We start from the raw sequence: 27,310 nt of genomic DNA, 5'->3' as shown, positions 1-27,310 counted from the left end.
CATACAGGATGAGCTTGCCTTCAGTAATGCCTTTGGAAGAACCATTCCCACTCTGTCAGTGCCTGGAGCTCTCCTCTGCTGTGTGCCTGTGAGTGCCAGCACACAAAACATCCCTGCTAATTGCTGAGTGCTGCTGGATGCACTTGGGTAGGAAAAAAGGAGCATATGTGCTTTAACAGAGCTGGATGTGTGCTCTGAGTTCTGAAGTAGCCAGATGTGGCACCATGCTTAATTTAAGCCCTCTTTAATTTAACCTCTCTTTGTGTTGTTAGAGCCTGTAGTGCAGGCCTTGAAAATGGACCTGGGGCTCCCCAGAGGAGAAAAGTTTGTTCCCTCATTGCTCCCTGTCAGCAATGACAGGGAATCAAATATTAGCTCTGCTGTGTTTCAGGTTCTCCCAGTAATGTTATCACTGGTCAATGAGTGATAATTTCCCTTTTCTCTTTATTTCTTTGTTTTCTGTCTATTCAGTAAGTTGCATATTCCAGTTTCCTGGGAGTCCTGGGTGCCACTGGTGACCAAAAGAGAAGAAGTCTCAGTCTTGAAATGAGAGCTGAGGATATCAAAGGCTGGTCCTCACTTTGAGGGAGGAAGGAGAAGCAGAGGAGGTTGATGCCATGGATTTCTCAGTGGCCTGGAAGGAATTAGGGCATTACAGACTTTCCTTGTCTATCCTGAGTAAAGGTAAATCCTTCCCAATCAGTTGCCATCACATAAACCCAAAATCAGTTCTTCAAACCCATTCCAGTCTTCTGCATTTCACAGGCAAACACTTATGGAGACCTCACATTGGCTCTAAAAATTGCACTGAGGATTTATGAGCAGCAGAATGTCCTATTTGCCCACACATGTGCAGAGCTGAAGGTAAGAGCACATGAAGCATTAAATAAATAATAAAAAAAAGTAATTTAGTATTTAGTTTCAAGCGCCATTTCTGAACAGCTGATTCTTGTTGCTCCATTGTGTGAGTGTGTAAACTGTGGTGGGAAAATAGTGACTTAAATCAACACTTTGCAGTGACATGTCTGAAACAATTCTTCTTTGAAGACGGGGATATAACAAGAGCTCGGGTCTGGGCTGTGTCTGTGGGAACACCTTCACACAAGAATTAAAGGGTGAGTGTTCTAGATCAAAGTAACCTATACTTCATAATATGTCTAATCACCATACCAGTCATCTTCATTAAATGAATTTGTTTTAATTAAAAGAATAGATATTTGGCATCAGAGTTTACGGGGTCTGTTGGGCACTTGAGATTAAATCAATGGTTTGTTAACAATTTTATCTGGAAAGTAGATTAGATTATTTAAATTATGCAAAGCAGCATCGTTTTTCTTTCTCAGTAGAATGAAGTTCTGATTAAGAAATAACGCTTGGAGCATGAAAGCTCTGCTTGTCATTATTTTTCACATTCATATTTGGGATTTTAGAGTGAAGTTGTTTATCTTCTAACTGGTTTTATAATATTATATCAGGTTTGGCAAAATAAAGCAAGTGCTGCAGTAGTGTCTAACTGCAGGTGTTTTCCAATGGTGATATGGAAAAGCCAATGCTGGATTCTTGTTTCAGTTGGACCATATTTTAGATTTGTATTGTATTTTTGTGCTGTTGGAGCATTAAGTCTTGTTAATCAGTTCATAAAACAGTAGGATTAAAAAAATGCACTGAAGGTGTAAAACAGCACCAGGAGAGCTTAAAGAGTAGCTTAATAAATAAAACATAATTGGATAAAATGGGCAAGCAATGAGTTGAGGGCAGCCGAAATGTGTAATTTCTTGGGGTCAGTGGCAATGCATCAGCTTGCAGTGTGTCTGGGTGAACCTGGAGGTGTTGTGGTGTTGCATTAGCAGGGCTGGGCTGTTGGGTGCCTCATTTTATCCTGTTCCACCAGCAAATGCTGGGTCCAGTGGTGAGTGGTGCAGCAACCACTCCATGTGCTTTTGACATCCCTCAGGAGGGGGGAAGGAAAATGCCTCTTGTTAGGGAAAGAAGGCAGGGTTGGGAGCTAGCAGGGAGCCAACCATGAGTGCTAGGCACTGTGCTCATGGAGCACCCAGCAGCACACAGCAGAAGGTGCTGGCTCTGCCTGGCCACACAAGGTCACCTCTGCCACAGCTTCAAGCAGCACTCACCTGCTCCCTGAAGGGCAGAAAAAACCCCTCTACTCAGATGAAACCTGTAGGCAACATCATATTCCTGCTGGAAGTAGGAGCACGATCTCCATGCTCACAGCATTCGGTTTTAGCCCTTCCAGGCGCTGTTGCTGCTCGGGTTCCACCTGGGCACTCGTGTGTGGCTGTTCTGGAGGAGGCACTGGCAGCTCCCAAGCCAGATGCTTCCAAGATGCCTCGGGAGGCCCCTGCTGTCCCGCCCATCCCTCTTCTGGGAGAGTGAGCTCTGTGTGCTGCTGCATAACTAAAACCCATCACAGCCCGGGTTATCAGGCAGCATCGATCCGTAAGGCTGGTTTAGCACCTCAGTTTATGATGTTAGAAAATAGCAATGCCCTCTCCCTAGTAACAAATGCTAATCAATGGGCTACTGGTAATGGATCTTCAGACCTGCACCACAGTGAGAACCATGTAATTGGGCAAAAAAAAATTGTATGTAAACAAAATGAAGCACACACGCAAGCACTCCCGGTGTCATCTGTCTTCCACACCAAATGCACGGCAGTGCTGGCTGCTAAAAGTTGCAATGAATTATTTATATGATGAATTATCCTTCTTCCTCCCCTCCTAGAATATCCAATTGCCCGTTTCCATTTTTGTTTCAGACAGATTTATTATTCAGGATTTTTTTCACTGGATAGCTTATTAAACATTTCCTGCTCTTTCTCTCCATCGTACATAACACGCATCTTGTTTCCTGGTAGCACCTATCCATCCACTCTAAGGGGGCCTCCCAGTGTGGGGGAGCTGTGAGGAGTGCAGTTTTTAACCAGTTTGCAGCCCTCCTTGGGATCCAATTAGAGATGTTCAAGATTTGGGATATTTATTTGCTCACTGGAATTGAAGCTGTTTCAGCCCCCAAGGAAGCGATCCACAGCTACAGACAGAGGTTGAGACTGCATGTGGATGAATAATTTGGTTCCTCAGTTCCCTGAAAGCCTTTGAGAGGGTGGGAGGAGGAGGTGAGTGCCCAGAGTGCTGCTCTTCTGCTCCTTAAGTTTCTGGGTTTTGCCCCAAAGACAAAGGAAGAGCATTTTACACTTGAGGACTTGTTGCCCTGAGTGTTGTACGTGACCATGCCTGGGATCTGTTCCTGTAAATGATTGTGAATCATCTCTGGTTCCAGGAGGGAGTATTTCAAGGCCAATTTTCTAGGAGCTGGGACTATCCCAGCTACTATTTAATGGATTTCAAAGGAATCACCTACACGGGAGAATTTTCCGCATTTGGCTTTCATGGTTTGGTTTCCATTTAGGAGGCTACCTCAGTACCTTCCAGACATTCCCGTAGTTTCCAGCATCTAAATCCCAAATCTGCTTCCTGTATCTGCATTGAATGTTTTTGTACCTTATAAATTTTGGGAGAGGCGAATCTTGTTGTGGAAGTGCTTTAACTGTGCCTCTGGCTGAGCGTCTCGCTCTGTGCTGGGCTTTAAATCACCACAGAGATTTACAGTGGCGATAGAGGTGGAACTGCAGGCATCCAAAACAAGAGTTATCTGTGCAGAGGAGCCAGTGTGCACACACCCCTGCAAATAATATCCCAGGGATGTCACTTTGCTTCCCCTGGAATCACAGACTGTGATACCCCCTAAGAACAATAGCACTAAAACTGTCCTTGGCTTCAAAATAATCGGTTTGCCTGTGTGTGAGGCGCACGGTCTCCAGAGCTCTTTGGCTGGGTAGCAATATTTTACCTCTAATGACCTCAAACCCGAGCCAGCCATTTTTGCAGGCTCTACAAAACCCTGTTGTGCCATGAATTGCACCAGGAGGTAGCTGCTGCCTTCACCTGAGCACATCCCTCCCTGCTGGCTCCTGCTGGTTCCTTCCTGGGGGGAAGCTCGTCAGAATGTACCAGATTTTCTTCACTAATTTCGGCTTTCTCGTTTAATCAGCTTCTCCCATTTTTGGATGATTGAATCTTTGTGTCTTCTGCATCAGAAGAGGAGCACATGTAGTTTGCTGAGATTTTTTTACTGAGGTGCTGCAGTCAGAAGCAAACAATCCTGTAGGAAGGGAGAAGTTGGGACGCTGTCTGCAAATACCAGGTAATTTTTGGTTCTCCTTAAACATGCATAAATTAATCCTGAACTTGTCTTTCTCCCTTCCCTAAACTCCTACCCTTAAAACCTATTTGAAAATGATGAATAGAGTTGTTAAATATGTAAAAAATGAAAACAGAAGGATAACTGGATAGGGACTCCCACGGGGCTGTTTTTCTTAATCCTGGGGTTTTTTTTGGTGAATTTATATTTCTGAGCAGAGCCTTGGGCAGAATGCTGGCTGGCTGGACCCTGCTGCTCTGTGAGTTGACAGAGTGGGAGGTAAGTGGCAGTAACTAATGGCAATTAGCAGAGTTCTGGACAGCTACGTGTCCCTGAAGGCATGAGCTCTTCTGGGGGTTGTGTCTTCACAAAGAGGAGCTGTTTGTCACCCTCCACGTCACCCTACAGAATATGACAATTTGCATTCCCTCCGCTGAGGCTTTGCTGTCAGATTTGCTCAGCTGTCTTGCAAGGAGAAAGAAAAAAAAAAAAAAAAAGAAAAAGGAGGGTTTATTGAAATTTGCTCCCCAAATAACTTGTTTAATCCTTATGTAGCACTTGATGTTTTTATGACTGGTGTGTCAGAAAGGAAACAAAAAGAGATGGGTTTGTTTTTAAACAGCAAAGGGTAGTTTTGTCTTTTTGCTGCAGCTCTCAGGTAATAGAAATTTGTCCCTCGGTCCCCAAACCTGAAAGCTGCCTCTGACCAAAACGTGATGAGGGTGAACATGCAGCTCCGAGACCCGTTTGCTCAGTTGCAGGAGGGTTTAATAAATCCCATTTCTCACGCATCCTTGACGGTCTCTCCCGCCTCCATCGCTGCTGGGATGTTCCGCAGCGTTCCCGCAGCCCCGACCGACTCGAGCAGCGTCTGCGTGAGAGAGCAGCGGGAGCCCCGCATTCCCCGTCCCGGCTTTGCTTTCGGGCAGGATCCGACCCTCCAAGATGGATGTTGAGTAGGCTCTGGCAGCGCGGCACAAAGCCGGGCGGCGCTGCCCCTGCGCGGCCGTGCCGAGCCGAGCCGTGCCGTGCCGGGCCGTGCTCCCCGCGGTGCCGCCGGCTCCCCCCGGGCCCGGGCCCGCCCCCGCGGTGGCGGAGCGGTGGCGGGGCGGGGCGGCCGCGCCCCGGGGCACCCCCTGCCCGCCCGCCCGCCCCGGCGGCAGCAGCGAGACGCGCCGGGCGCCGCCGCTCCGCGCCCCCTCCGCCAAACTTTTGCCGGCGCTCGGCCGCCCCGCGGCTCCTCCCGGGAGAGCCGTGCCCTCGCCCCGGGCGGGGAGGGTGCCCGGGGGTGCTCCCGGCTTCTTTTCTCAGCTTTTTATTGTTTTTCCTTTTTTTTTTTTATTTTTTTTTTTATTCTTCCCCGCGGGGAGGGGTGGGGAAGGGAAGGGGCTATAAAGCGCGAAGGGACGTGCGTGACACAGTCCCCGCTGCAGCCCGTCTGCGCCGGAGCGGGGGGCTAGGTCAGCACCCGTGCCCCTAAAAAACAACCCGAGCCTCCCCCGCCGCGGGAGGGACAGCACGGGACGGGAGCGACGCCGCAAGGTAAGGCACGGGCAGCGGGGCGGGAGGGGCCGCCGTGCCCGAGCCGGCTGCGGGACCCTCGGCCGGAGCGGGGCTGGGGCCACCCTGGAACCGTCCGGGCCCCGCTCCGCCGCGGCTTCTGCGGGATGCTGCCGGGAGAAACCTCGGCGCCCTCTCGCATCCCTCCCTCGCCTTCGAGGTTTGGTTTTCCCTCCCCGTGTTTGCCCTCCTGCAGCCCGGCTCGTCCTGCGGCGCTGCCGCGGAGCGGGTGTGTGCCAGGCAGGCAGCGGCTCCGGCTCCGCCAGCATCGTGCCTTGTTGCTCGGGGAGAAAAAAGTGGCTACCAAAAAAAAGCAGACAGAAAACTCTACGGTGGGATGTAAGCGGTGAGGTTTGCTACGTGCAGCCTTGGTTCTGTTTTTATTTCGACAGCGCGGAGACAATGGGTACAAAGCGTTGTTTAATCACTTGCAGATAGAACTTTTATGTATTTAAACCTTCGCACTTAAAGGCTAGCGCAGATTTTTGAGAAGCTGTGATTCTCTGAGCGTGTTTGTGCTGGTTAAATGTAACACTTGAGCGGTATCATGCCCTGGTTGTCCGGACGGGTTAGCGTGGTGCCAGGGATGAGCGTGCTCCTGTCTGTGCCCTGCTGCCCGGGGCTGCTCTGCAAATCATCCCGGTGGACACCGACGTGGACTGCTTGCTCTGCAAGGCTGCTTTCACACAGCGAGCGGGACGTGGAGCTTGTAGCTTCCCTTGGATTTCCCCTCCCCACCAAAGGAGCTGGTTAGCATCTACTTACAATGTTAATTAGAACAATTAAACAGTGTCGCTGTTCTTGTGGCTCGACTGCAGGAGGCGAGCGCAGAGGGGCGGCAAGGTCCCTGCCGTGAATTCCCGGACCTGCCTGTCCCAGCTGGCTGTGCACAGCCATAGGGAGATAGCAGGAGGTGTTCGGTGGCACAAGTGTGGCACTGTCTCCGCCGGGCATCCCGCAGTCAGGCAGCAGCACTGAGGATGGGCTCCAGCCTCGACGCACCCATTTCACGCTTGGTCGAGGCAGTGGAGTTGTGTCTGTAAGAGTGGAAGGGGCGAGAGCGATGTGAGGGTGAATTCCTCCCTGGGCTCCTGGCGGCGAGTGATTTATGGCATCAGTGACCCTGGCCAGGCACTGCTGGCTTGGCCATAACCTGGTTTCCATAAAAACTGCGCTTGGGTGTTAGACACCCTCAGCACTCCTGGCAGTGCCGTGAGGGAGCAGGGGGAAAAACTTGGTGTTTCTGCTCAGCCTACTTTGAAAATCGCTGAATCTGAGCTATTTTAGGAATGGCATTTCGGATTGCTTCTTGTCAGGAATGCCCCATCCTCCCGACCGCGCTCTCCTACCTCAGAGCGAAACACGTACCTGCAGGAGAGCTGCCCAGGTCAGCTTTCTAGTGCCACTACAACTCCCTGAAGTACTCAGAGCAATGCCTAGAATTTGAAACTTGCTGCTATTTGAAGCAGGAGAGGAGTTTTTCAAACACTGAGAGATTCTTACCTTCTATGTGCAGTGAGATGTGCAGTAGTGCATCATGTGCTGGTACCGTGTGGATGTACCCAGGGTTCTGTGTCTGTGTTTCACCCTGTTGTGAGCAAAGTGTTCCTCATGAACTTCCTGAATCAGCAGATAACGAGCCCTTCTTAATTTTGAGAGAGCTTTATAATAGGTCTGCAAAATTCCTTGCCATGTTTCCATGATGGGGACTGTGGGTGCATCCCACTTTCCTTGTCTCTGTGCGGCCCTGGACAGACCCCTGTTGATTTCTGTGCTGTGGAGGGTGGGCACTGTGGCGTGTCACTGCAGCCCTAGCAGTGAAGTGACAAAATATGCATGTCCCACTCCTGAGTGGGGACGTGCCAGGCTCTGCCAGCAGCTCCACACCTGGCAGGCGGTGGCACACGCCCGTGACGTGCCGCTGGCGTCATGGCCAGCAGGTCACCTCACGCCCTGGGGAAGGCCAGGGTTGGGTGGTCAGATGAGAGGAATTTGAGCTCTGTGTAGGGTGCTGATCTCACCAAGATGACTGTGGTGACTGTGGGCCCCTTTATTTAATTGTGAGAAGTTTGTCACCGAGGCGAGGCAGAGCTGCGCAGCATCGCCCCACACGCCTGTGTTGTTGTGAGTGAGCGCTTCGGAAACGCGGAGGAAAAGCTCTGAGGTTTCCCCGATGTTTATAAATACAATCTGGTGCAAACTGTCAAGCAAGCTGTTCAAAATCACATCACGCCTGCTCTGCCTTCGCCCCAGAGCCGGTGTTCTTGTGCTGTTCGGAGCTCCCAGCACGCAGCCCCGGCCCATCTGCAGGGCTTTCCCTCTCCTCCTCCTGCCAGCCAGGCCGGGAATGCAGCGCTGAGAGCAGGGTTGGTGCTGCGGCTCCTTGTGCAGCACCACCCGCTCATCGGAGCCTGAGCATCCTTCAGTGCTCTGAGAGCCCAGGCTGCCCCAAAGCAACAGCTCAGAACTGACAGACAGACCAGAACTGGGCAGGAAGGGCATCTCCAAGTCCCCTCTGTCCTCCTCAGAAGGTTTGCCTACCTTAGATATCCCCCAAAAATGAAGGGATAAGCCCTTTCCTGGAAGCTCCATCCATGCAGTGGCCTTCTGCTCCATGCCATGTCCTCAGGAGGGCTGGATGGAGGCTGTTTGCCTCTCAGGCATGCCAGGGTCTTCTGCCTTAATATATATAAAAAGATGAGATGTTTATTAAACTCAGACCCTGCTTTTTCTTCTATGATTTATGCCCCGAGAGGCTGGCGATAAACAGTTTATTAAAAAGAAATCCTGATTTATTTCTGCAAATGGTTACGTTTCAAGCTGGTACCAAATGGTTTTGTAGGAGACCACCTTTTATGCTTCCCATGGCAGTTGAAAGCATTGCTAGAAAAACAATCCAGAATCGAAGTAGGTTTGGATAAAGGCAAGCCAGGACCGTACGTCAGGCTATGTGGTGCTTTAATGCAGCGAGGCAGCGGATTTTACCACGGAACATCTGGGCACTGGCTTCAGTTACAGCACAGATTTTAGTGGGATAACAAGTCTTGCTTGGCTTCGCGTTCATTTTGAAGTCACTCAACTTTATACGAATAATAAAACTGTAAGCCCATTACTTCACTGTTTGCACGGGGCTGTTTCAGTCCCCATTCGGGGTCTCGCATCTTTGTGGGGCTGGTTTTACTTTGCTGTGCTAAGTGGGTATTTATCTTCTCAGTGCCTGGCTCGCTTTCGCTGGAGGCAGCTTTGCTAATTTGAAGCGATGGCCACTCCGGGGAAGGCGGGCGGGTTTCCATTCGCCCCCGCGGAACGCGCACGTTTTCTGCATTAGGGGCGGCCTCGTGAAAGCCGCGCGTTTCTCCTTCCCAGCTCCAAGGGGCTGAGGTTGGTGACCTGGAGGGCGACAGAGCTGCTCTGGGCCACCAGCTCAGCCACTCGTGAGAGTTAAAGTAACTGGGGAGAGGTTGCTTGCTTTTTCTGTTTGATTATAAAATGCAGAGGAGAAGAGTGGACTGGACTGAAGGAGGAAAGGGCCGCCTATTCTATACAAGAAAACAAATTTGCAAGGCCTTAGAGCACATACTGCTGGGAATGCCTCAGCATCAGGGAGGATAACCTCAGCTAGTTATGTATCAAGGAATCTGTGTTTGGAATGCAAGTTCCATGTGAGAGTGTACAGACAGGCCACGAGGCCGATGTTTATGCTGATCATGGAGCACCTGGTGTGATACTGAATGCTGATGAGCTCTGTGTTTTTGGTGTCACTGACTGTATGGGCAGGCATAAATCAGAAGAAATCAGAATTGCATCTAAGGAAGGAGAATATCCCAGGTAAGACCAGTGAGAAGGGACTTAAGTACTGCTTGAGCTCTGCTAACTCGTGAGTGGAGCAGTGAGTGAGCGAGCAGCGCTGTTGGGGAAAGGCAGAGTGCAGAAACTGTTCTGTTTCACATCATCAGATGTACTTCTGTGGCAGAAATCCTCATTAGATCAAACAGGGATAGTTTCTGCCTGAGAAGACGACTGAAATAAGCTCATGGATGGATGGAAGGAGCTTTGAAGGCTGAGATGTTATGTTTGAAAACTTTACCACGATGTCATTAGGAGAGGAAGTATTTGCCCTTAGATTGGGAAACAGGTCAGGATAATAAATCATAACTCCGAGAGAATGTGCTTAAAGCTGGAAATACATTCAGAGGACAGAGAAAGAGAGCAAATATTAGAAAGAAGTTTTTTCTTTCAGAATTAATTTTCTGATTTGCTGCATGCAAGGACACCCACTGAAGAGGGGAAGGATAAATGTTAACACAGAGCTGTAACAGGAACCAGCTGAAAATCTCACGACTGCGTGGATGGCTTTGATTGCTCCGCAGGGAGCACGTCAGTCATGTAGGACACGTCAGAAACAGGCAGTGTGTCATGTCACCTCATGTGTGAGGTAGCTGATAGTCCAACTTCACCAAAAACCTGATGAGAGGCATTGTACAGGATGGGTTTAAATGATGTTGGAGTGATCAGCAACAAGGCTGAGAAGCCAGCCCCACTGTGCTCCACTAAACACAAACATTCCTGAGTTACCAGAGGGGTGCAGCAGATCCTGCACAGAGCATCTCACAGAGGGCTCTGCCCTTCCACCCAGGCAGGTATTTTCAGCATTTCTCACAGATTTCTCACAGGGTTGTTCAGGTTTGGCCTGAGCTGGGACTGCTCTGGCTTCAGGGTAATTAAACTCAGGGGTTGGAGAGATGTTTGTTGCTTGTGTGACAGCTGAGATAGGAAGCAGTGGGTACTTGCTGCGAGCACCTGGAGAACTGAAAAGCAAAAGGCAATAATTTATCTCTCCTACCTCATTCCCTGCTCCACGGGCCCGGATATGAGTGCCCCTCCAGTGTGACCCTCGCATGCTCCCAAGGTGACACAGCACCGAGGCCGACACTTCCCCTGTGATTTACAGGGGAAAAGCATTGTTTGCCTAATTGACTCTATTTTTTTTCCCCTTGTATTATTTGAGAAAACACAACTTTGTTGAAACTTTATTAGGGAGTGAGAAAAATGATGCTTTTCATCTTTCTCACCTTTAACTTGCTCGGTACCAAGACAGAGCAGCGCCAGACCAGCCAAGGCATGGCAGGATCCTCACACACATTTGTGGGGATGATTGTACAGGGAAGATGTTTGTACAAAGCAGCCAGAATATCGTGGAGAAATGAGTGCTCCCTCTCTTTCTACTTTGCTTAGGTGCAGCAGATTTACTGCTAATTTGTTTATAGTCAAACAGTCTGAACGTGCCTGAGCGTTCTGAAATCCAGAAACCTGATGGAAATTAGGCAGCTTACAGATGGGGATGATGATGGTGTGGGAAAGCCAAGTGTCTTGGAGCTGCCAGCTGGTCTCTGGATGCAAAGGAAAACATCAGTGAGCAGTGTTAACAGTTTCTAGTCCCCATTCCTTCCTTTCCTTTGGCTACTAAATCTGTGTTTAATTCCCTGGGGGTTTTCTCTCCTGGGTAAGAATTACTTACTTGTGTATGATTTGTACGACTAATAGGATCTTATCCTTACTTGGGGAGGACCCTAGGGGCTCTCTCAAACTGATTTTTCAGTAATGAGAAATAATGAATAAATGTCTAATAGTCCCAGGGGGTATTCAAGTTAGAATTTTGCAGGGAAGATTTAATATCAGTCAATTAAAACTTTTCTAATCCTGTTATAGTACAATAGTCAGGAAAAAAATAATAAGAGGGAAAATAAATAGGTTTTAAGACCCTCTCGTGTCATGTGAATGGGTCTAAATTTTTATGTTTGAATTAAGCAGTTATTTTAAAACAAGAGTCTAAGACATCTCTTGCAAGTGTGTGATAACAGGGTGGCAGGCTCAGAGAAACAAATGTGCTATGTTAATTTATGGAGCACTTTCTAATTCCCACTCATCTAAGAAAAAGCAGTTGCAAGGTGTTTATGAGAAAACCCAGGCAACTAGGGCTTAAACTAGAAAATATAAAACTCATACACCTCAGCAAAGTGTGTTTCCAGTAGCCCAAAACACGTTCTGGCTCAGAGGGTGTGTGACCATCCCCATGGGCACTGTGGGCTCATTGTGGGACTGGGCAGGCCCCAGCTCATGGCTCTTGGTGAGGTGTGGGAGCAAAGTGGGACCTGGGGGCATCGTCCCCATGGGCAGAGCCCTCCAGCTCAAGCCTCTGCTGAGATGATTTGAGGGGACAAAGAACCAAGGAGCAGATACTGCTTTATGAGTTTGCAGCTTTTTGGGTTTAACAGTGATCAGCAATGATGCTGGATTGATGCTTTGTCCTTCAGCAGTAACTTTCATCCAAGAATGTTGAGGCCATTTCCCGTTGCTGGTGAAGGCAGCGCCAGATCTCCCCTAGAGCTCTCACACATCTTCCCCTTCTGGGAAAAGGAACATCCTTGGTGTGCATCTCAGCCATCTCTGAATGCAGAAACTGCTCCCTTCTCCCTGCTTTCCCCTGTGTCAGCCTGGGATGTCTGGCTGCCTCAGGAAGGCCGGAGGTTTTGGGGCTGTTTGGATGTTCGCTCACCCATGACAGCCCGGCCTCCCCTCCCGCACGGGCTCCCTCCGCTTTTGTTGGCAGCCAGCACATGAAGGGCTAACCTTTCCCCTGCCAGCCTGCACAAATAAACACTGGCCCAGCACTAAAGTGGAGCTGAAACCAACCCTTGCAATAATCTGATTTTTCACACCCCTTACCACAGCTCTGCAGGTGACCTTGGCAGGTTTGAACCTCTGGTGCCACATCCCTTTGGAGCAGCCGTCCCTTCTGCACTTGGGAAGGACTTTCCAGCTGGGAAATGCACAAGTCCACTGCTTAGGAAACAAGAAAGTGCTAGAAGGAAGACTGAAGGCTGGCAGCTCCCAAATGTGCTCCTGTCCTGCTGTGGTGTGATGGGCTGGTGAGCTGTGGTTGGGTCTTAGAGCCTCTCGTGAGAGGTGTGTGTGTGCCAGCTCTGAGCAGGGCAATCTCCATGGCTCTGCCTCACTGTCCCACTTCATTTTGTCTTTTGGAGTCAAATCCTTGCTCTGTCACGTGGCTTCTTAGTGCTGGAGGGATTGAGTGATGCTGGGGAAAGTTTAGGTTTCTCTGGAGGCAGTGGGAAGTGTCAGGCACCGTGGTGGGGACAGCAGGTAGCTATGACGAGAAATTTGGAGCAGTTCATGCCCTCCTCTAACAACTTTCACTAATTTATTGAGCTCATTTCACTGTTTATCGATAGGAATCTGTGTTGTTTTTTAAAGCAGGATGCTGGGAGAGTAAATAGAAAATTTACCGACCCATAACTACCCATGGACTGTATAAAAACAAGCATGCAAAAGAGGGAATTAGCTGAGTGGTGCCCAGGAGCAGTGCTGAGGCTGATTGTGCTCCCTGGGATGTGGTTCATCCAGGATGAGCTCTCAGCCACTGCAGCCCCTGAGGAGCCAGTGCTAAGAAATGGTGTGTGCTGCTTCCTGGGGGTGATGGGGATCAGTGTGGGAGACAAAATCCATGCTGGATCTTGGAATCTTTGCTGCTGTAACCGTGGCAGCAAAGAGATCTGCCAGCTCGAACACTAAGAGCTGCTGGTAGAAATATGTAAATACAAACAGCTTCAGCACTACATTTGATACTTTCCATTTTCAAACACTTTACAAATGTTTACATATTTTCAGCAGCCCTTTTCCAGCTAGGGAAAATGAGACACAGCATCTGTGAATTGCTCTGATATGCAACAAATCGTTATGAGAGGGCACCTTAAGGGTTTATTAAGGACTTGCAGGGCCTAAGGTTTCCTTTGCATACTTTTAAAGCTGGAAGAGGAAAATACTAAAACTGAATCCAGTTTTGGATAGTGAGTGCAATTAGAAAGATTTGGATTCTGATGATAATTCAGGGATTGGAAATTTTGAGGGATCAGCTATCAATATAAGACATATTACTGTGATCATAAGTAATATGTACTGGTCTCCACTCCCAAATAGAAGTGGAAATGGCCTCAAGCTGTGCTAGAGGAGGTTTAGATTGGATTTTAGAAAAAACTTCTTTGTGGAAGGGGTTGTCAAACACTGGAACAGGCTTTCCAGGGCAGTGGTGGAGTCACCATCCCTGGAGGTATCTAAAATATGAGTAGTTGTGGCACTTGGGGCATGGGTTCCCAGTGGCTTAGGCAGTGCTGGGTTAGTGACTGCACTCAATGGTCTCAGAGGGCTTTTCCAACCTAAACAATTCTCAAATGGGCCAAACTCTGAATGCAGTAGGAAAACTCATCATTCCTTTGCAGACAGCACCACTGCAGGACACCATTCTGGTGGCAGCACAGGGATGCAGTCTCTTCCCAGGTATTGCACATTAGCACTGTGATTTGCTGCTGCTGCTGTTTGGCTCTGCTTTTCCAGCCTTCTGGAAAGCTGCTGCTGTTCTCTCTGTGCTACAGCAGGTGAGAAACCCTCAGTGGTAATAAGGGGAGGATAACATGGCAAAGGAGAATTCCTGAGTCGCTGTTGTGGGAAAACTCTGTGTGTAGAGTTAGGGAAGGGAGTGGGAATAGCAGTGCCTGTGGGCTGGCTGTGTAGTGTGTGGTGGTGTTTCTGATGCTGGAGGAAACTGCGTGTCTGATGGAAGCCCCTGTGCACTTGACAGGTTTTCCAAGCAATATTCCCTTTATTAATCACCAAGCAGAAAGCAGAAGGAGAGAAGTGCATAGGGAATTCCAGTGTGCTCACGGCACAGCTTTCCACAGAATGTGAGTGCTCTGGTTGTTGCTGGAGCTCTGCTTGCCCTGCTCTGGGAGTCACTGTGGTGACCTGCAGCCCCCTGCCTGTCCCTGCCCCTGCTGCAGCTCCCTGCCCTGTGCCAGCCCCCTGTGTTCTCCCCTTGAGCCAATACCTTGCTGGCCAGCAGCAGCTGCCGTGCCAGCGGTATTCCCTAGGAGCGGCTCAAGCACCCTTTGGTAACTCCTTTGGTAGTTAAAGAAGTTAATGACTTTGGGTTTGTGTTGCAGCACCTTTCCCAGTCTTCCTGCCCTGGTGGTTTGAGGATGTGACAGCAGGACTCAGATCCTGGTTCTGTTCCTGCCCTGTATCATGCCCTAACATTTCATCCCTGTCTCTGGAGGATTTTGGCCAGGGCGCTCACTTGTAATGTCATCCTGAAGTATTGCAGAGGAACAGTGGGAAACTGTAGCAAATACCAACACGCTGGTGTTGGTTGTAATTTGTAATTGTTCGTGTGTTCCTCCCCGCTAATCCCCTCGCTGAAATTCATTACAGAGAGCGAGCAACCTACACCCGGAGAGCTGTGCTGAAGGCGGAATGACTTGGCCGAGGAAAGTAGCTATTGTTTTATGATTAAAGGAAAGGATTATATTGGGATTTCCTTGAACAAGGAAAGTCTCTGCCCTACTTTTATTGCTTGTAACAAGGGGATAATAATTACTTTCCATTATAAAACACCCCCAGCGCTTGCGCTGAAAGATTTGTGGTAGAGCTGCGTGGCATTCAGGGCTGGTTATCTTAAATGGCCTGCAGTTGTGCAAACTTGAGATTTCTCTGCCTTATTTCTCCTTCTGGGGCTCAACCCCTGCTGAGACTATGGAAAAAATTGCTCTACTCCGAGCTGGGTCAGACTCTCCAAGTGTGACATATTTTCCTGTGGAGGAGCTGGTGCCAGTCACCTATCCCGTGACGCCTGCCCTCTCCAGGAGTGACATCCAACCACCTGCAGGTTTTGTACGGGCTTGGGAGGATGAGCAGGGACCCAGCTGGGGCTGGAGTGCCAGGGGAGGTAATATCTGCCAGCTGGCTCCAGCACATCCCTGCTTCCCGTGCCACTGCCACCCCCCAGGAGGAGAGGCTTGGAACAACCGAGCATTGTAGCGGGGGACGCGCTGTTTGTTTGGGTTTGACACTCGGCGCTGAGCCCCGTGGGCAGAGGTGGCTGTGAGAGAGAGAAGCGCTGGCATGTGGTCTCTGACTGAAAAAAGGAAAACCACGAGGCATTTCCTTGATTGTCCCAAATGGCATCTCCTGGCTCAGCTGTTTTTTGGAGCTGAGATCCCATTGCTACCAGCTCCAGGGTGACGCTTTTGCTGTGATCAGGGTTGAATCTGTTTCCACTAAAAGTGAAAAAATAACTCTCAGTTTAGAAGCAAAATAATCCATGTAAAATTTGATTTTTTTGGTACCATGTCTCCCTGAGTATGTTTGCTTTTCAGCATGTCAAGTTTGAGACAGCTCTGCATTTTCTAATGGTGCCCCTTTGGAGTTCACCTCTCCCCCAAGCTGTAGCTCACTGCCACTGCTGTCCATTAAGATTTGGTGGAAATCTTGTACCCTTATTTCTTCACACCTTCCTATTTTTACATGGTTGTATTTTTCAGGCTGGCTGTGGCACTACACAAAAATTGGTCTTTAAAATCCACGGAGACAGCGATGCACCCTCACATCCCTGTCAGGGCTGCATTCCTTGTCCCCAGCCCCTGGAGAGGTCCCACAGCCCTGCCTGGCCCATGCTTTTCCCCAGGAGCCAGGCAGGACCAGACAACAAGTTTTCAAAGTTTTCAAAAGCAAGGCATTAAAAAAAAAAAAGGAACCACAAAAAGGCCCAAATGAAAAGCATACCAAGCGTTTTCCACATCCTTTAGGGAATAGTCAGCATTAAACAGCAGGCCTTCACTTTTCCCCTCTGGTCTCCCCCTAAACAAACAAACTGAGCAGCTCCCAGTAAATGCTTAAATTGCAAGGGCATTATTTTTCCTTGTTTGCACATTAAAAATAACTAATTGCATTACAATCCAAATTTATAAGCACTTTTAAACTCCTCTGTTCCTCAGGTGATAACTGTGTGTGCTGAGGTGCATGTATTTGTGGCATATATCTCTGGAAATTGAGTGTATAATGGAAAAGCTCACTACCTCTTTACTTGCAGCATTCCTGTAATAAGTCAAAGAAGTCACACAGTGCCCTTTTATTTCCAAAGCTGGACTTAAATCACGTCAATAAATCTGCAGACTTACTATGAGATGCAGCATGGGTAATGTAAACAGAAAAAACTCCCACCCCCAGCACACCAGAGTTTAAAAATAGGATGTAAGGAAGAAAAAAAGTTAACCATCCATACAAAAAAAGGAGAAGAAATGCAACACAAGAGCACTGTGTCAGGCAGTGCCTTGAAATTATCCTCACTAAATTACAGTCGTGCTCTTCCCACTCTCTGTAATTAACCTGAGGGTTTGGTTATTCCAGATGCATTTGCTCCAGGTAAACCCAGATTATTTTTTTTGTGTGTATGTTCTAAGTCCTTCACAGGTCTGGGTGACCTGCAGACAGTTGAAGAGTAAAGCAAATTATTTCCATAGATGAAAGGAGATGACTGTGAACAGGTACCAGTGTTGCATGTGGTGAATCCAATACTTTGTTCCCTTTCTCCACAGCATAGGTGTGTTTGGTGAGATGGAGCCTTCCTGTCAGTGTCTGTGTGAAATAAATGCACAGTGAACACAACTGCTGGGATCCTCAACAGCCAAACAAAAGGGATTCTTGGCTTGCTGGGTAGGATTTCTGTGATGGGAAAAAAGGTCAGTCAGAAAATACCGTGGGCTTGAGCAGGGAAATCCAAAATGGGTGATTTCATTTGTCCACCTCTTTCTGGCTTGGGTTGAGGATGTGTCCACCCTGCTGAGTCTGAGGGAAAACTCCCTGAGGTGCTGTCACAGCTCCAGCTAATTTGTCCCTCGACTCAGAACCTGAGCCAGCTGCAGATCCCATTATCCCCTCCATTTCTGGTCCTAATTGCAGTTTACCTGAGATTTGCAGATGGAGTTTGTTACCTGGAGGTCTTAAAGGCAGGAGAGAGGGCTGTGTAGGGCTTTTGTAGGTGGGATTTTGGAAATGTTGGGTAAGGAGATTATTAAAAGATAGGAATTAATTGTAATTGTCATAAAAGCCATGACCTGATTTAAGGATTATTTTCCTGTATGTGCTTATAACTCGAGTTTATAAAATGCCATTTATAAAATGGTTATTTATACTTTGTGAAAGAAGGAAAAAGCCCCAAGACTCTGGTGAGGTGGTGAATTTTGAAGTGTTTAAAATCATCTATCTCCCTCTCCAGTGTGCAGCATGTATTTTTCATCTGTTGATCTTTTTAGGTAAATACAGCTGGGTTAAGCAAATCTCTCCTGAGGTGTGGCTCTTGCTACCAGAGTGTTTGTGTAGCCTGGGAGCTGCTCATCTAGGGAGGGCACTGCCACATTCCAGGTTCAAATCCAGGGAATCACCTAGCCTAGCCATCAGTGTCCTGGTGCCTGGCAGGCAAAACAGAGTGGCCTTGTCCCCTGGGAGCAGCTGGGACCCTCCGGATGCTCCATGCTCACTCTCACTCCTAAGGTCGGTCAGCCAGCAGGAATTCCCCCTCTGGGTTTAAGGCTCAGCTGAGACAGAGTTTGGGGAAGAAGTGAGAGGTAAAGATGGGCCATTAGAGGGCACTTTTGCAATCCTGGAGAAGGAAAACGGTGCTTATTATTTCACTTAGGACTGTTTGTTTTGGCACTCTCTTAAATTCAGTGATAAACAGCAGGCAAATCCCTCCAGTCAGCAGGAATATATCAATAAAATATTGACTCAGAGTTTAAAAGAAAAGAAAACAAGACAAACTTGCAGAAAACTGAATAAAAGGCATTTAAGGAGGCGGCACAGGCTAGAGAACAAAAAAATCACACAAAGTATTTCAAATAATTTGTGTGGCTTAGGAGAGCAGTGCTTAGGCCTCAGCTTGTACCTGGCTTCTAAACATGAATCCAAGACAAGAAAATGGTTTGTGGGAGTTTCTGAGGGCTGGGTGGCAGAGCCTGAATTCACAGGCTCACATCTAGCAAGTGCATTTTCTGAGGGGCTCTGTCAAAGTCATTGGTGAGCTTGCCCAGAAACAAACATGGGATGAATAAATGGGCTTTTTGCTTTGCATGAGTAAACTATAGAGGGTTTAGCTTGAAACCCTGCCAAATTATAATGAGTGTGCTGCAAAAACTAAGATCTGTTTATTAACTGGTGTGAATGGGTGGTGTAACACTGACAGCACAGCTTCCAAAACCTGGGAGTGAAGGTTGGATGCCTCTGTGCTGTTGTCCCACTTTTGGAAGTGTCGTGCATGAAAATTGGGCCCATTTTAAGCCTCTGAGGTTAGATATGTGAGAATGAAAGCACTCAAAATTCTATTAATTTGTCAAAGAACAGAGATCACAAAAGTTTCCTTTTTCAGTAACAGTTGACAACTTTGCAAGGTATTTCATGTGTGGGACGGGCAGGGATCACAGAACTAAATTTAATGTGTCTTTTTGGAATTATTTTAAAGCCAAAATGCTTTTACAATTAGATAAAGAAATTGGAGACAAATCTGTACCTTGTCACTGCTCTGTAGCTGTTAAGGGGGGCAGAAACACTGTTTATGGGAGTTTTAAAGTGCATTAGCTGGTGAAATTATTTAAGAAGTAAAGCTTAGCCTATAATCAAAATGGTTTATTTTAGTAGAGGCTACATTGCACTGGAACTGACGATGGGAATACACAGGATTGCAGTTTCAGGGAGTTCACATGGAGGACGCTGTCTGCAGAAAGCCTCAGAGTTTCTTACCTAACCAAATAATCTGCTGTAACTGTTGTGATTAGGCTGGAAGGAATTTCATCCCTGTTGGCCAACAATAATACTCCAAAAATCAATAAACAGTGTGTTAGAGCACACGAAACTCATCGTGCTTTGTGTGAGGGGAGCTTTCTGCCGCCTTCGCTGACTCAAGCTAGCAAGTATTTTGACTCCTGGTCTTTGCTCCAAAAGGTCAGATGTCTTTAACTTTGCTGGTATCAACACTTCAGTCTGAACTTGAGGAACTATATCCACTGTCATCAAAAGCTAACTCAGGACCTGGTTGGGATAGATTTTGACAAAGGCTGGGAAAGACTTACCTGTAGGTAGCAATTGCATGTGTTAGGTAAAGCCCTGAACTCCTTTCCTTCTGTAGGGCAGAGCCTGTCATTAAACCGTCCCAAATGATAACAGAGCACACCACCTGAGACCTAAAATTGCATCCTGTGAGGGAGTGCTCAGTGCATGTCACCCCTGGCTTATGGATGCTGCTGAGTTTGCCATGTGTTTTCCCTCTCCCATCAATGGGAAAATAGAGAGATTAAGGAACTGAGCTGGAGAAAACAGTAGAAAGGGGGGAGGCAATGAGCTGATATCAGGGGAGAGCACAGAGGAGGGGTGAGTGGGGGGGACCTGCATGTGTGTGGAAGGAATGATTAAATAACAATGTCACAGGCAGAGGAAGCAAAATGAGGGTGAAAATAACCTCCCACAGCCTTGCTGGTGTCAGATGCCCTGCTGTGCAGCATGTGGGTGGCTGTGTTTAGCTGTCCTGAGAGCAGGACAGGCGGCAGGGGAGCTGGAGACAGCTGGGACAGGGATTTAGGAAGAGCAGTTTTAGTGTGGCTTGGACTACAGTGTGCCACTTCTCAAGGAGCTTTATGTTTGCAATTTTTATCTAAAATATTAGGGGTGGTGGGAAAAAGAATTGTCTGAGCAACAGATTTGATCTTAAAGGTAATTTGCTATACAGTAGTAGTTACTTCACAGTGCAGTACCCAGAGCAGTGCATTACTGCACACTCAGCCAATGGACAAGATAAAACTGCTCCTGCCAGCTCAGCTTTTTACCATGTTTCTCCCCAAAACCAGTGCTGACACAGTTTAGCTAATGGCCTAAATATCTTTTTTTTCCCTTCTCCTAATTAAAATGGTTATAATTTAACAATTTAGACTTGATATATTTGTACCAGAAATGGGCTGTTTCCCCTTTCCTCCCCATCCCAGAGCCATTATATATGAGATCATCTACTGTACTGAAAGGAGATTTTCAGCTTGTCCCACTGTATATGTTAGGGTAGTAATTTCTGACCTAGTTATAGACATAATAATGAAAGGCTGAGATTATGAATTATTATGCCTAATTTGTAAAGGATTCTCTGCTTTTGTGTTTTGCAATTCCCATCAGGCTTGAGGATTAAGCCCTGCTGAATTGCATGCTAATACCAATGTGCTTTGAATATGTGTGGGTTTGTATCACATGTTTTCCTAACTCGCTATTTTTGTAAAAAACAGTTTCACTGGAAATATTTACTTTCCAGAGGGTTGTTGGAAGCCCAACCAAAATCTCCTAGGGGCAGCAAAGGCCATGTACCTTCCATCTGCTCTGTGCTTACTGCAGCTCCCAAGGCCAGTGAGCAAAACATCAAAGGGTAACTCACCAAAACATGTGGAAGGCTTTTGCTCTTTGGTAGTAATTCCAATCTGAGCCAAATCTGGGCTTGCTTCACTCACAGTTCAGGATGGGAAAATCTTGGTGACACCCTTTATCCAAGCACTGTGACAGTGAGTTTTCCTGCTGTTTGTGTGGCACTGAAGGTGAGGTTGTTGTAGGTGTGCCCATGTTCCAGCACAGAGAGCTGCACGTGGTGCCCCTCCTGAGCTGGGACTCCCTGTCATTGCTGCAGGATGCTCCTGCTGCGCTGCCCACTGCTGCTCCTGCTGCTGCTGCTGCCACTCCACTGCAGGCCCCAGAAGCTGCCCACCAGGGATGAGGAGCTCTTCCAGATGCAGATCCGGGACAAGGCGTTTTTCCACGACTCGTCGGTCATCCCCGACGGAGCCGAGATCAGCAGCTACCTCTTCCGAGACACCCCCAAAAGGTATCTCTGTCTGAAACCCCTAAAATGTATTTCTATCTGACACCCCCAAAAGGTATCTCTGTCTGAAACCCCTAAAATGTATTTCTATCTGACACCCCCAAAAGGTATCTCTGTCTGAAACCCCTAAAATGTATTTCTATCTGACACCCCCAAAAGGTATTTCTGTCTGGCTTGAGTGAGGAAGCTGAATTTTGCAGTAGTTCTGGTTGCTGCTTTGAGATAAAAATTGGATCCCAACCAGAAGAATGCATATTTCAGTGTTTTGTTTGGTGAAGTAAATATGTGAGCCTCCATCCCAATCTGGCCTCCCCAGCTGAGGATCTGTCCAATTTATTTGATTTCTGGGATAAGCCCTGAGCTCCCCTAAACTGGAAAATTTCCCTGAAGTGGAGCCACTAACCATATCTGGAGGTAACAGGAAGGAAATTGGAAACTACAGGCTTGACCCACCACACTTGTCCCTCTCCATTGCTCCCTACTGTGCTTGAAAGAAGCAGCACTAGGCACCCTGATATGAACTCCCCACTTCCCAAACTCCACCCTATGGGTCAGAAAATACTGAGGATTAGACTGGGAAAGAACCTGAGGTTCCAGAGAGTTCAGGAAGAGCTGCATTGCCTTATATGACATAACTCCTTCAGCCTTTTTTGCTGAGGAACATTTTATAATAGGTTATGTGTAGTGCCTGGAGGGCTGTGGGAGGGCAGCTGGATGTGTGTGTGTCTCTAGATACTTACCTGGATTCAATGTAAAATGTGTGTCCTGCTTGGAAGAGCCCATCCCTAAGTTCCCAGAGAGATCCCTTTTCCTCATTTACATCTCTGTGATGATTTGTATCTAGGTAGTGTAGGGGTAGAAGATAAAGCCACTGGAGGGAGGGCAGGAAGTCAGAAACCCCCCTGCTGTGCCTTGACACAGAAGTGTGAACTCTACTCCTTAGCTCTGGTCCAGCAGCCTTTCCATGCTCCCTCTGCCTGCTGCTAACACTTCTGACTCTGTGGCCCCACCAAGAGCATCCCTGATGATGTCAAGTCAATCCCTGCTGGTTGGCTGCCATCAGGAGTTCCTGATGTGAGGGTGTGTTAACCTCCCTCTAGGTATTTCTTCGTGGTTGAAGAGGACAACACTCCCTTAGCAGTGACGGTGACGCCGTGCGATGCCCCTCTGGAGTGGAAACTGAGTGTGCAGGAGCTCCCAGAGGAAGCCAGTGGGGAAGGATCAGGTAACAAACCATCAGCAGCCTCCCCTGTCCCCTTCCCTGCTTTTCTCCTGGATTTAAGGTTCCTCAAACACTGAGTCTCACAGCAGGCCTGTTCTTATGATGTCGTGCTGTTTTGGTTTTCCAGTGCAGGAGATTGACAACAGGCAGCAACACGAAAACAAAAAGGGCTACAAAGAAGTAAAAGCTGAGGTTACAGTCACAGGGGTCTGCATGCTGCCAGAGCAAACTGTGCTTGCCCAGAGTGACTCAGTTTGATGAGAGCTTTGCTGTGAGGTGTTTACACAAGATAAGAACTGCAGAGACAGGGCTGGCATTGCACAGGACTGAGCTCAGCCCTTGGAGGGGCTCATCTCCAGACACAGAGCCGTGTAGTTGCTGCTCAGGAGAGGAAAGGGCTGCCAGAGCCTCTGACATGGGCTGAGCTGTCACACTCACCACATGGTATGGCAGACACACCTCTGGTCCCCACTGTGTTCAGCAACAAAATTTTAGTGTGACTCAGAAGGCCAGAGCCAAGGGTCCACATCCAGGAGCAGGCAGGTGAGTTTCCCCTGGGGAAAACTGCATGGCAGCTCCAACTGGGATGCCTGGCACTCCAGTGGAAGGTGTTAGCTGCCATTCATGAGACTCCATTAATGCTGGTCAGGTGGAATTTCTGTTATGTTTGGGTTTAACCTGTGTGCCAAACCATTTCCCTCCCTGATTTGACAGAAGTGTTGATCAATTACTTCTTCCTCAGAAGAGAAAACCTTCCTTTTCCCTCTCACATTATGTTTTATGTAGTAAAACATGCCTGTTAGAGTTGTGTTTGTTCACATTTGCAGAGGGTGTCTGTACAAACCTTTTGCTTGTGTTCCAGGTGACCCAGAGCCCCTGGAGCAACAGAAACAGCAGATTACCAGTGAGGAAGGCACGGAGCTCTTCTCCTACAAAGGCAACGACGTGGAATACTTTGTGTCCTCTAGTTCCCCGTCCGGGCTGTACCAGCTGGATCTGCTGTCGACAGAGAAGGACACCCATTTTAAAGTGTATGCAACCACCACCCCAGAGTCAGACCAGCCTTATCCTGAGCTACCTTACGATCCCAGAATCGATGTCACCTCTCTGGGACGTACAACAGTGACGCTGGCATGGAAACCGAGCCCCACGGCCTCCTTACTGAGACAGCCCATCCAGTACTGCATAGTCATCAACAAAGAGCACAACTTCAAAAGCCTCTGCGCTGTGGAAGCCAAGCTCAGCTCTGACGACGCCTTCATGATGGCTCCAAAGCCAGGTCTGGATTTCAGTCCCTTTGACTTTGCCCATTTTGGCTTCCCTGCAGACAACAACTCTGGCAAAGAACGTGGTTTCCTAAAATCGTCCAAGTTTGGGCGGCAAACAGCCCCAAAGCCGAGAGTTGACCTGCACAGAATTTGCATTGGGAACAAGAACATCTTCACCGTGTCTGACCTGAAGCCAGACACGCAGTACTACTTTGACATGTTTGCAGTGAACACCAACACCAACATGAGCACCGCCTATGTCGGCACCTTTGCCAGGACCAAGGAGGAGGCGAAGCAGAAAACAATCGAACTGAAGGATGGCAAAGTTACAGATGTGTTCATCAAAAGAAAGGGAACCAAATTTCTGCGTTTTGCCCCTGTTTCATCTCACCAAAAAGTCACCTTTTCCGTTCATTCCTGCCTGGATGCTGTTCAGATCCAAGTTAGGAGGGATGGGAAACTTCTCTTGTCTCAAAGCGTGGAGGGCGTGCGGCAGTTCCAGCTCCGGGGGAAAGCCAAAGCTAAATACCTGATCAGGCTGAAGGGCAGCAAGAAAGGCGCTTCCATGCTGAAGGTCCTGGCTACAACGAGGCCCAACAAGCAGTCATTCCCCTCCCTTCCCGAAGACACGCGGATCAAAGCCTTTGACAAGCTCCGCACGTGCTCCTCGGTCACGGTGGCGTGGCTGGGCACGCAGGAGAGGAACAAATTCTGCATCTACAAGAGGGAAGTGGATGACAATTACAACGAAGAGCAGAAGAAAAGAGAGCAGAACCAGTGCTTGGGTCCAGACACGAGGAAGAAGTCGGAAAAGGTTCTCTGTAAGTACTTCCACAGCCAGAACATCCAGAAAGCAGTGACCACAGAGACAATCAGAGGCCTGCAGCCTGGCAAGTCCTACCTGCTGGATGTTTATGTGATAGGGCACGGCGGGCACTCGGTGAAATACCAGAGCAAACTGGTGAAAACAAGGAAGTTCTGTTAGTGCCCCTGGACAGAGGAACACGGGGAACTGCGGACTGAGCGTTATCCTGCTTCTGATATACGGATTGACTACTTGCACAGCTGAGAAGTTGTGACCTGTATTTGTACTGTGTAGAAAAGATATCAACTTGTATATTTATGTTTACATAAGTCGTTGTGTGGAGGAGCTGAGGCTGGTGCTGTCTGGTAGCACCTGGCAGCGGTGTTATCGTGTGTCCAGTGACCCACGTGTGATGCTCAGTAGATGTCCAAGGTAGCAGAAAACCTCGGAGGAACTGGCACGCCTTTGCTTCCATATTGCATGAACTGCTTCTAAATTATTTTATACTTTAAAAGGCTGAGGTACATCATTTGTCCACCTTGTTACTCACACACACAACTCACAGACATGCCCTTTCTCTCAGTGTAGACGGTAGGGTTTCTGTAAATTATTTTATAGAGTCTTGTTTTAAATGTTTATGTTTCTATGATTGTAAACTATTAAAATCTCCCCCAATAAAATACAGATCTAAACTAAGTATTAACTGAGCTGCACATGAAGCAGTTTCATTGCTAATGTAAATTCTTACCTAGCTGATTTTCATGTTTAAATACTGTATGTATTTCATGTACAAAGTTGCCATAACGTTATATTCCTGTACATAAAATTAAAAATATTAGATTATATATTGTTGACTTTTTGTTGGCCTTTTTTTTTTTACATTCTAAGTGGGGAGACAGTCGTGGGGACAGAAGAGACATGCTGAAACTTGAACTGAGTTCAGTTTTCCTGTTTCATCATGGCTTGGAGTCTCAGTTAGAGAGGCCATGCAGATCTTTTGTGTGGTAATTTGTTATTTTTTGTTAGATTGTCATTGGAAGCATTTGCTCCCTAGATGCTGCTGGGTTTTACCACAGTAGTAATAAGCCAAAAAGATTGCATTTTTTTATATTGAAAAGAAAAACCCCAGGTACTTTAATTTATTTTACAGTTATTTCCATGGTGTTGCTTTCTTTAAGATATTACATTTCTAAATTGTCTTCTTTGTTTTTCCATGTCTCCTCCATGGACTCCAAAGCCTGTAGAGAGCTGCTTAATAGAAAACACTCCTCAGAGAAGCAGCTAGGCCAGCCCCATTTCAAGCAGTGAAGGTAGGAGGGAAAGGGACCAAAATCCATATAAAGGCTGAAAGCAAGTTACTCTTAGGATGCTGACAGGGAAAACCAAACCTGTCAATCTTTGCAGAGGTGAGTTCCAGTTTTCCTTGGCCCTGCAGTGTTGAGTTCCTCACATTTTCCTTTCTGCTGGCCCCAGCACATTGCAGACTGGTGGGTGGCAGTAGGGCTTTGTGGCTGCACAAGCTCCTGTGCCATTCCACATACTGAGTTTATTGTGATTCTGCACCCCAAAAATTAGGTACCATATGAAGATTGCTCAGAAGACACCTGCTGTGTTTAATGTGGTTATGTACCAAAGGGAATAATGGGAATGCAGATTTCTCTGGAGACCATCTCTGAGTCCTTAAAGGAGTTCAGTAACACACATTTGCTGGATTACCATGCCAGGGTGTACAGGAGCAGTAGGTGACTCCAGCTGGGAATCCTCAAGAACACGACACCGGTACCAGGGTTAGATCACCAATTTCCAGGGACATACTTTCCCTATATTTTCCAGTCCAGAAAGCTCCTGAATCCTTAAGCTAAAGACAAATTTTTAAAGCCTTTGTCCCTTTACTGCTGCCACTTGTGTGGGGATCAGTACCCCTTCAACTGGCCTAGTATGATGTTTATTTCAAAACACATGTTTTACCACAATTCCAGCTCTGCTTGTTCCCTTTAGCCAGATTTCTGTTTGGATATTCACCCAGCACATTTGGCTTTTCTGCCTGCTAACCCCTTATGTTTGCAGCATGTCACAAAATTTAAAAACTGCCCAAGATGCGTGCAGCTTCTATTTCTGAACGTGCTGTTTTCGAAGAAAAATGTCACAACAGTTGTCTTTATTTCCCACTGGAATTCTTCTTTTCCTGAACAGCTAGCTCTATTTATTCTCATGGATGAAAGTGAGATCATACTAGTTACCATATATACTAATCATCACATTTTTATTCAGGTTTTAATGATCTGAGAGAGGCTGTTCTTTGAAGGATAGAGTTAAAATAAGGGCACTGTTTTATACAGTGCAAATATAAGTCAGCCTTAACTGAGAGTTGACTGAAGCAGGTGTTAAAGGGAAATAGGTCTCATCTGCTGGGAAAGCTCCAGAGTGAGTGTTTGTGAAAGCAGAGAGTCCATGTAGGAAGTCACAGCATGGGAAACATATATGAAAAG

General features: G+C 47.6%; 1 protein-coding gene across 4 annotated transcripts; it reads left to right on the top strand.

Annotated features, from left to right (window-relative positions):
* The first annotated feature begins 1,051 nt into the window (after positions 1-1,051).
* Positions 1,052-25,666, top strand: NDNF (neuron derived neurotrophic factor). Of its 4 annotated transcripts, XM_033060762.1 has the most exons (5): positions 1,052-1,115; positions 4,069-4,221; positions 21,335-21,529; positions 22,627-22,751; positions 23,611-25,666. In XM_033060762.1, the coding sequence occupies exons 3-5, from the start codon at positions 21,336-21,338 to the stop codon at positions 24,999-25,001; spliced, it is 1,710 nt and encodes a 569-aa protein (XP_032916653.1). In that variant the 5' UTR covers positions 1,052-1,115; positions 4,069-4,221; position 21,335; the 3' UTR covers positions 25,002-25,666. The 4 variants fall into 4 exon arrangements, with proteins under 4 accessions (XP_032916653.1, XP_032916651.1, XP_032916650.1 ...); XM_033060760.2 differs by lacking the exon at positions 1,052-1,115 and having other exon boundaries at positions 3,542-4,221; XM_033060759.1 differs by lacking the exons at positions 1,052-1,115; positions 4,069-4,221 and adding an exon at positions 5,149-5,174.
* The last annotated feature ends 1,644 nt before the right edge of the window (positions 25,667-27,310 follow it).

The sequence above is a fragment of the Catharus ustulatus genome, chromosome 5 (genome assembly GCF_009819885.2).
Source record: "Catharus ustulatus isolate bCatUst1 chromosome 5, bCatUst1.pri.v2, whole genome shotgun sequence".
Lineage (NCBI taxonomy): Eukaryota > Metazoa > Chordata > Aves > Passeriformes > Turdidae > Catharus > Catharus ustulatus.
This window is presented reverse-complemented; position numbering and strand designations above follow the sequence as displayed.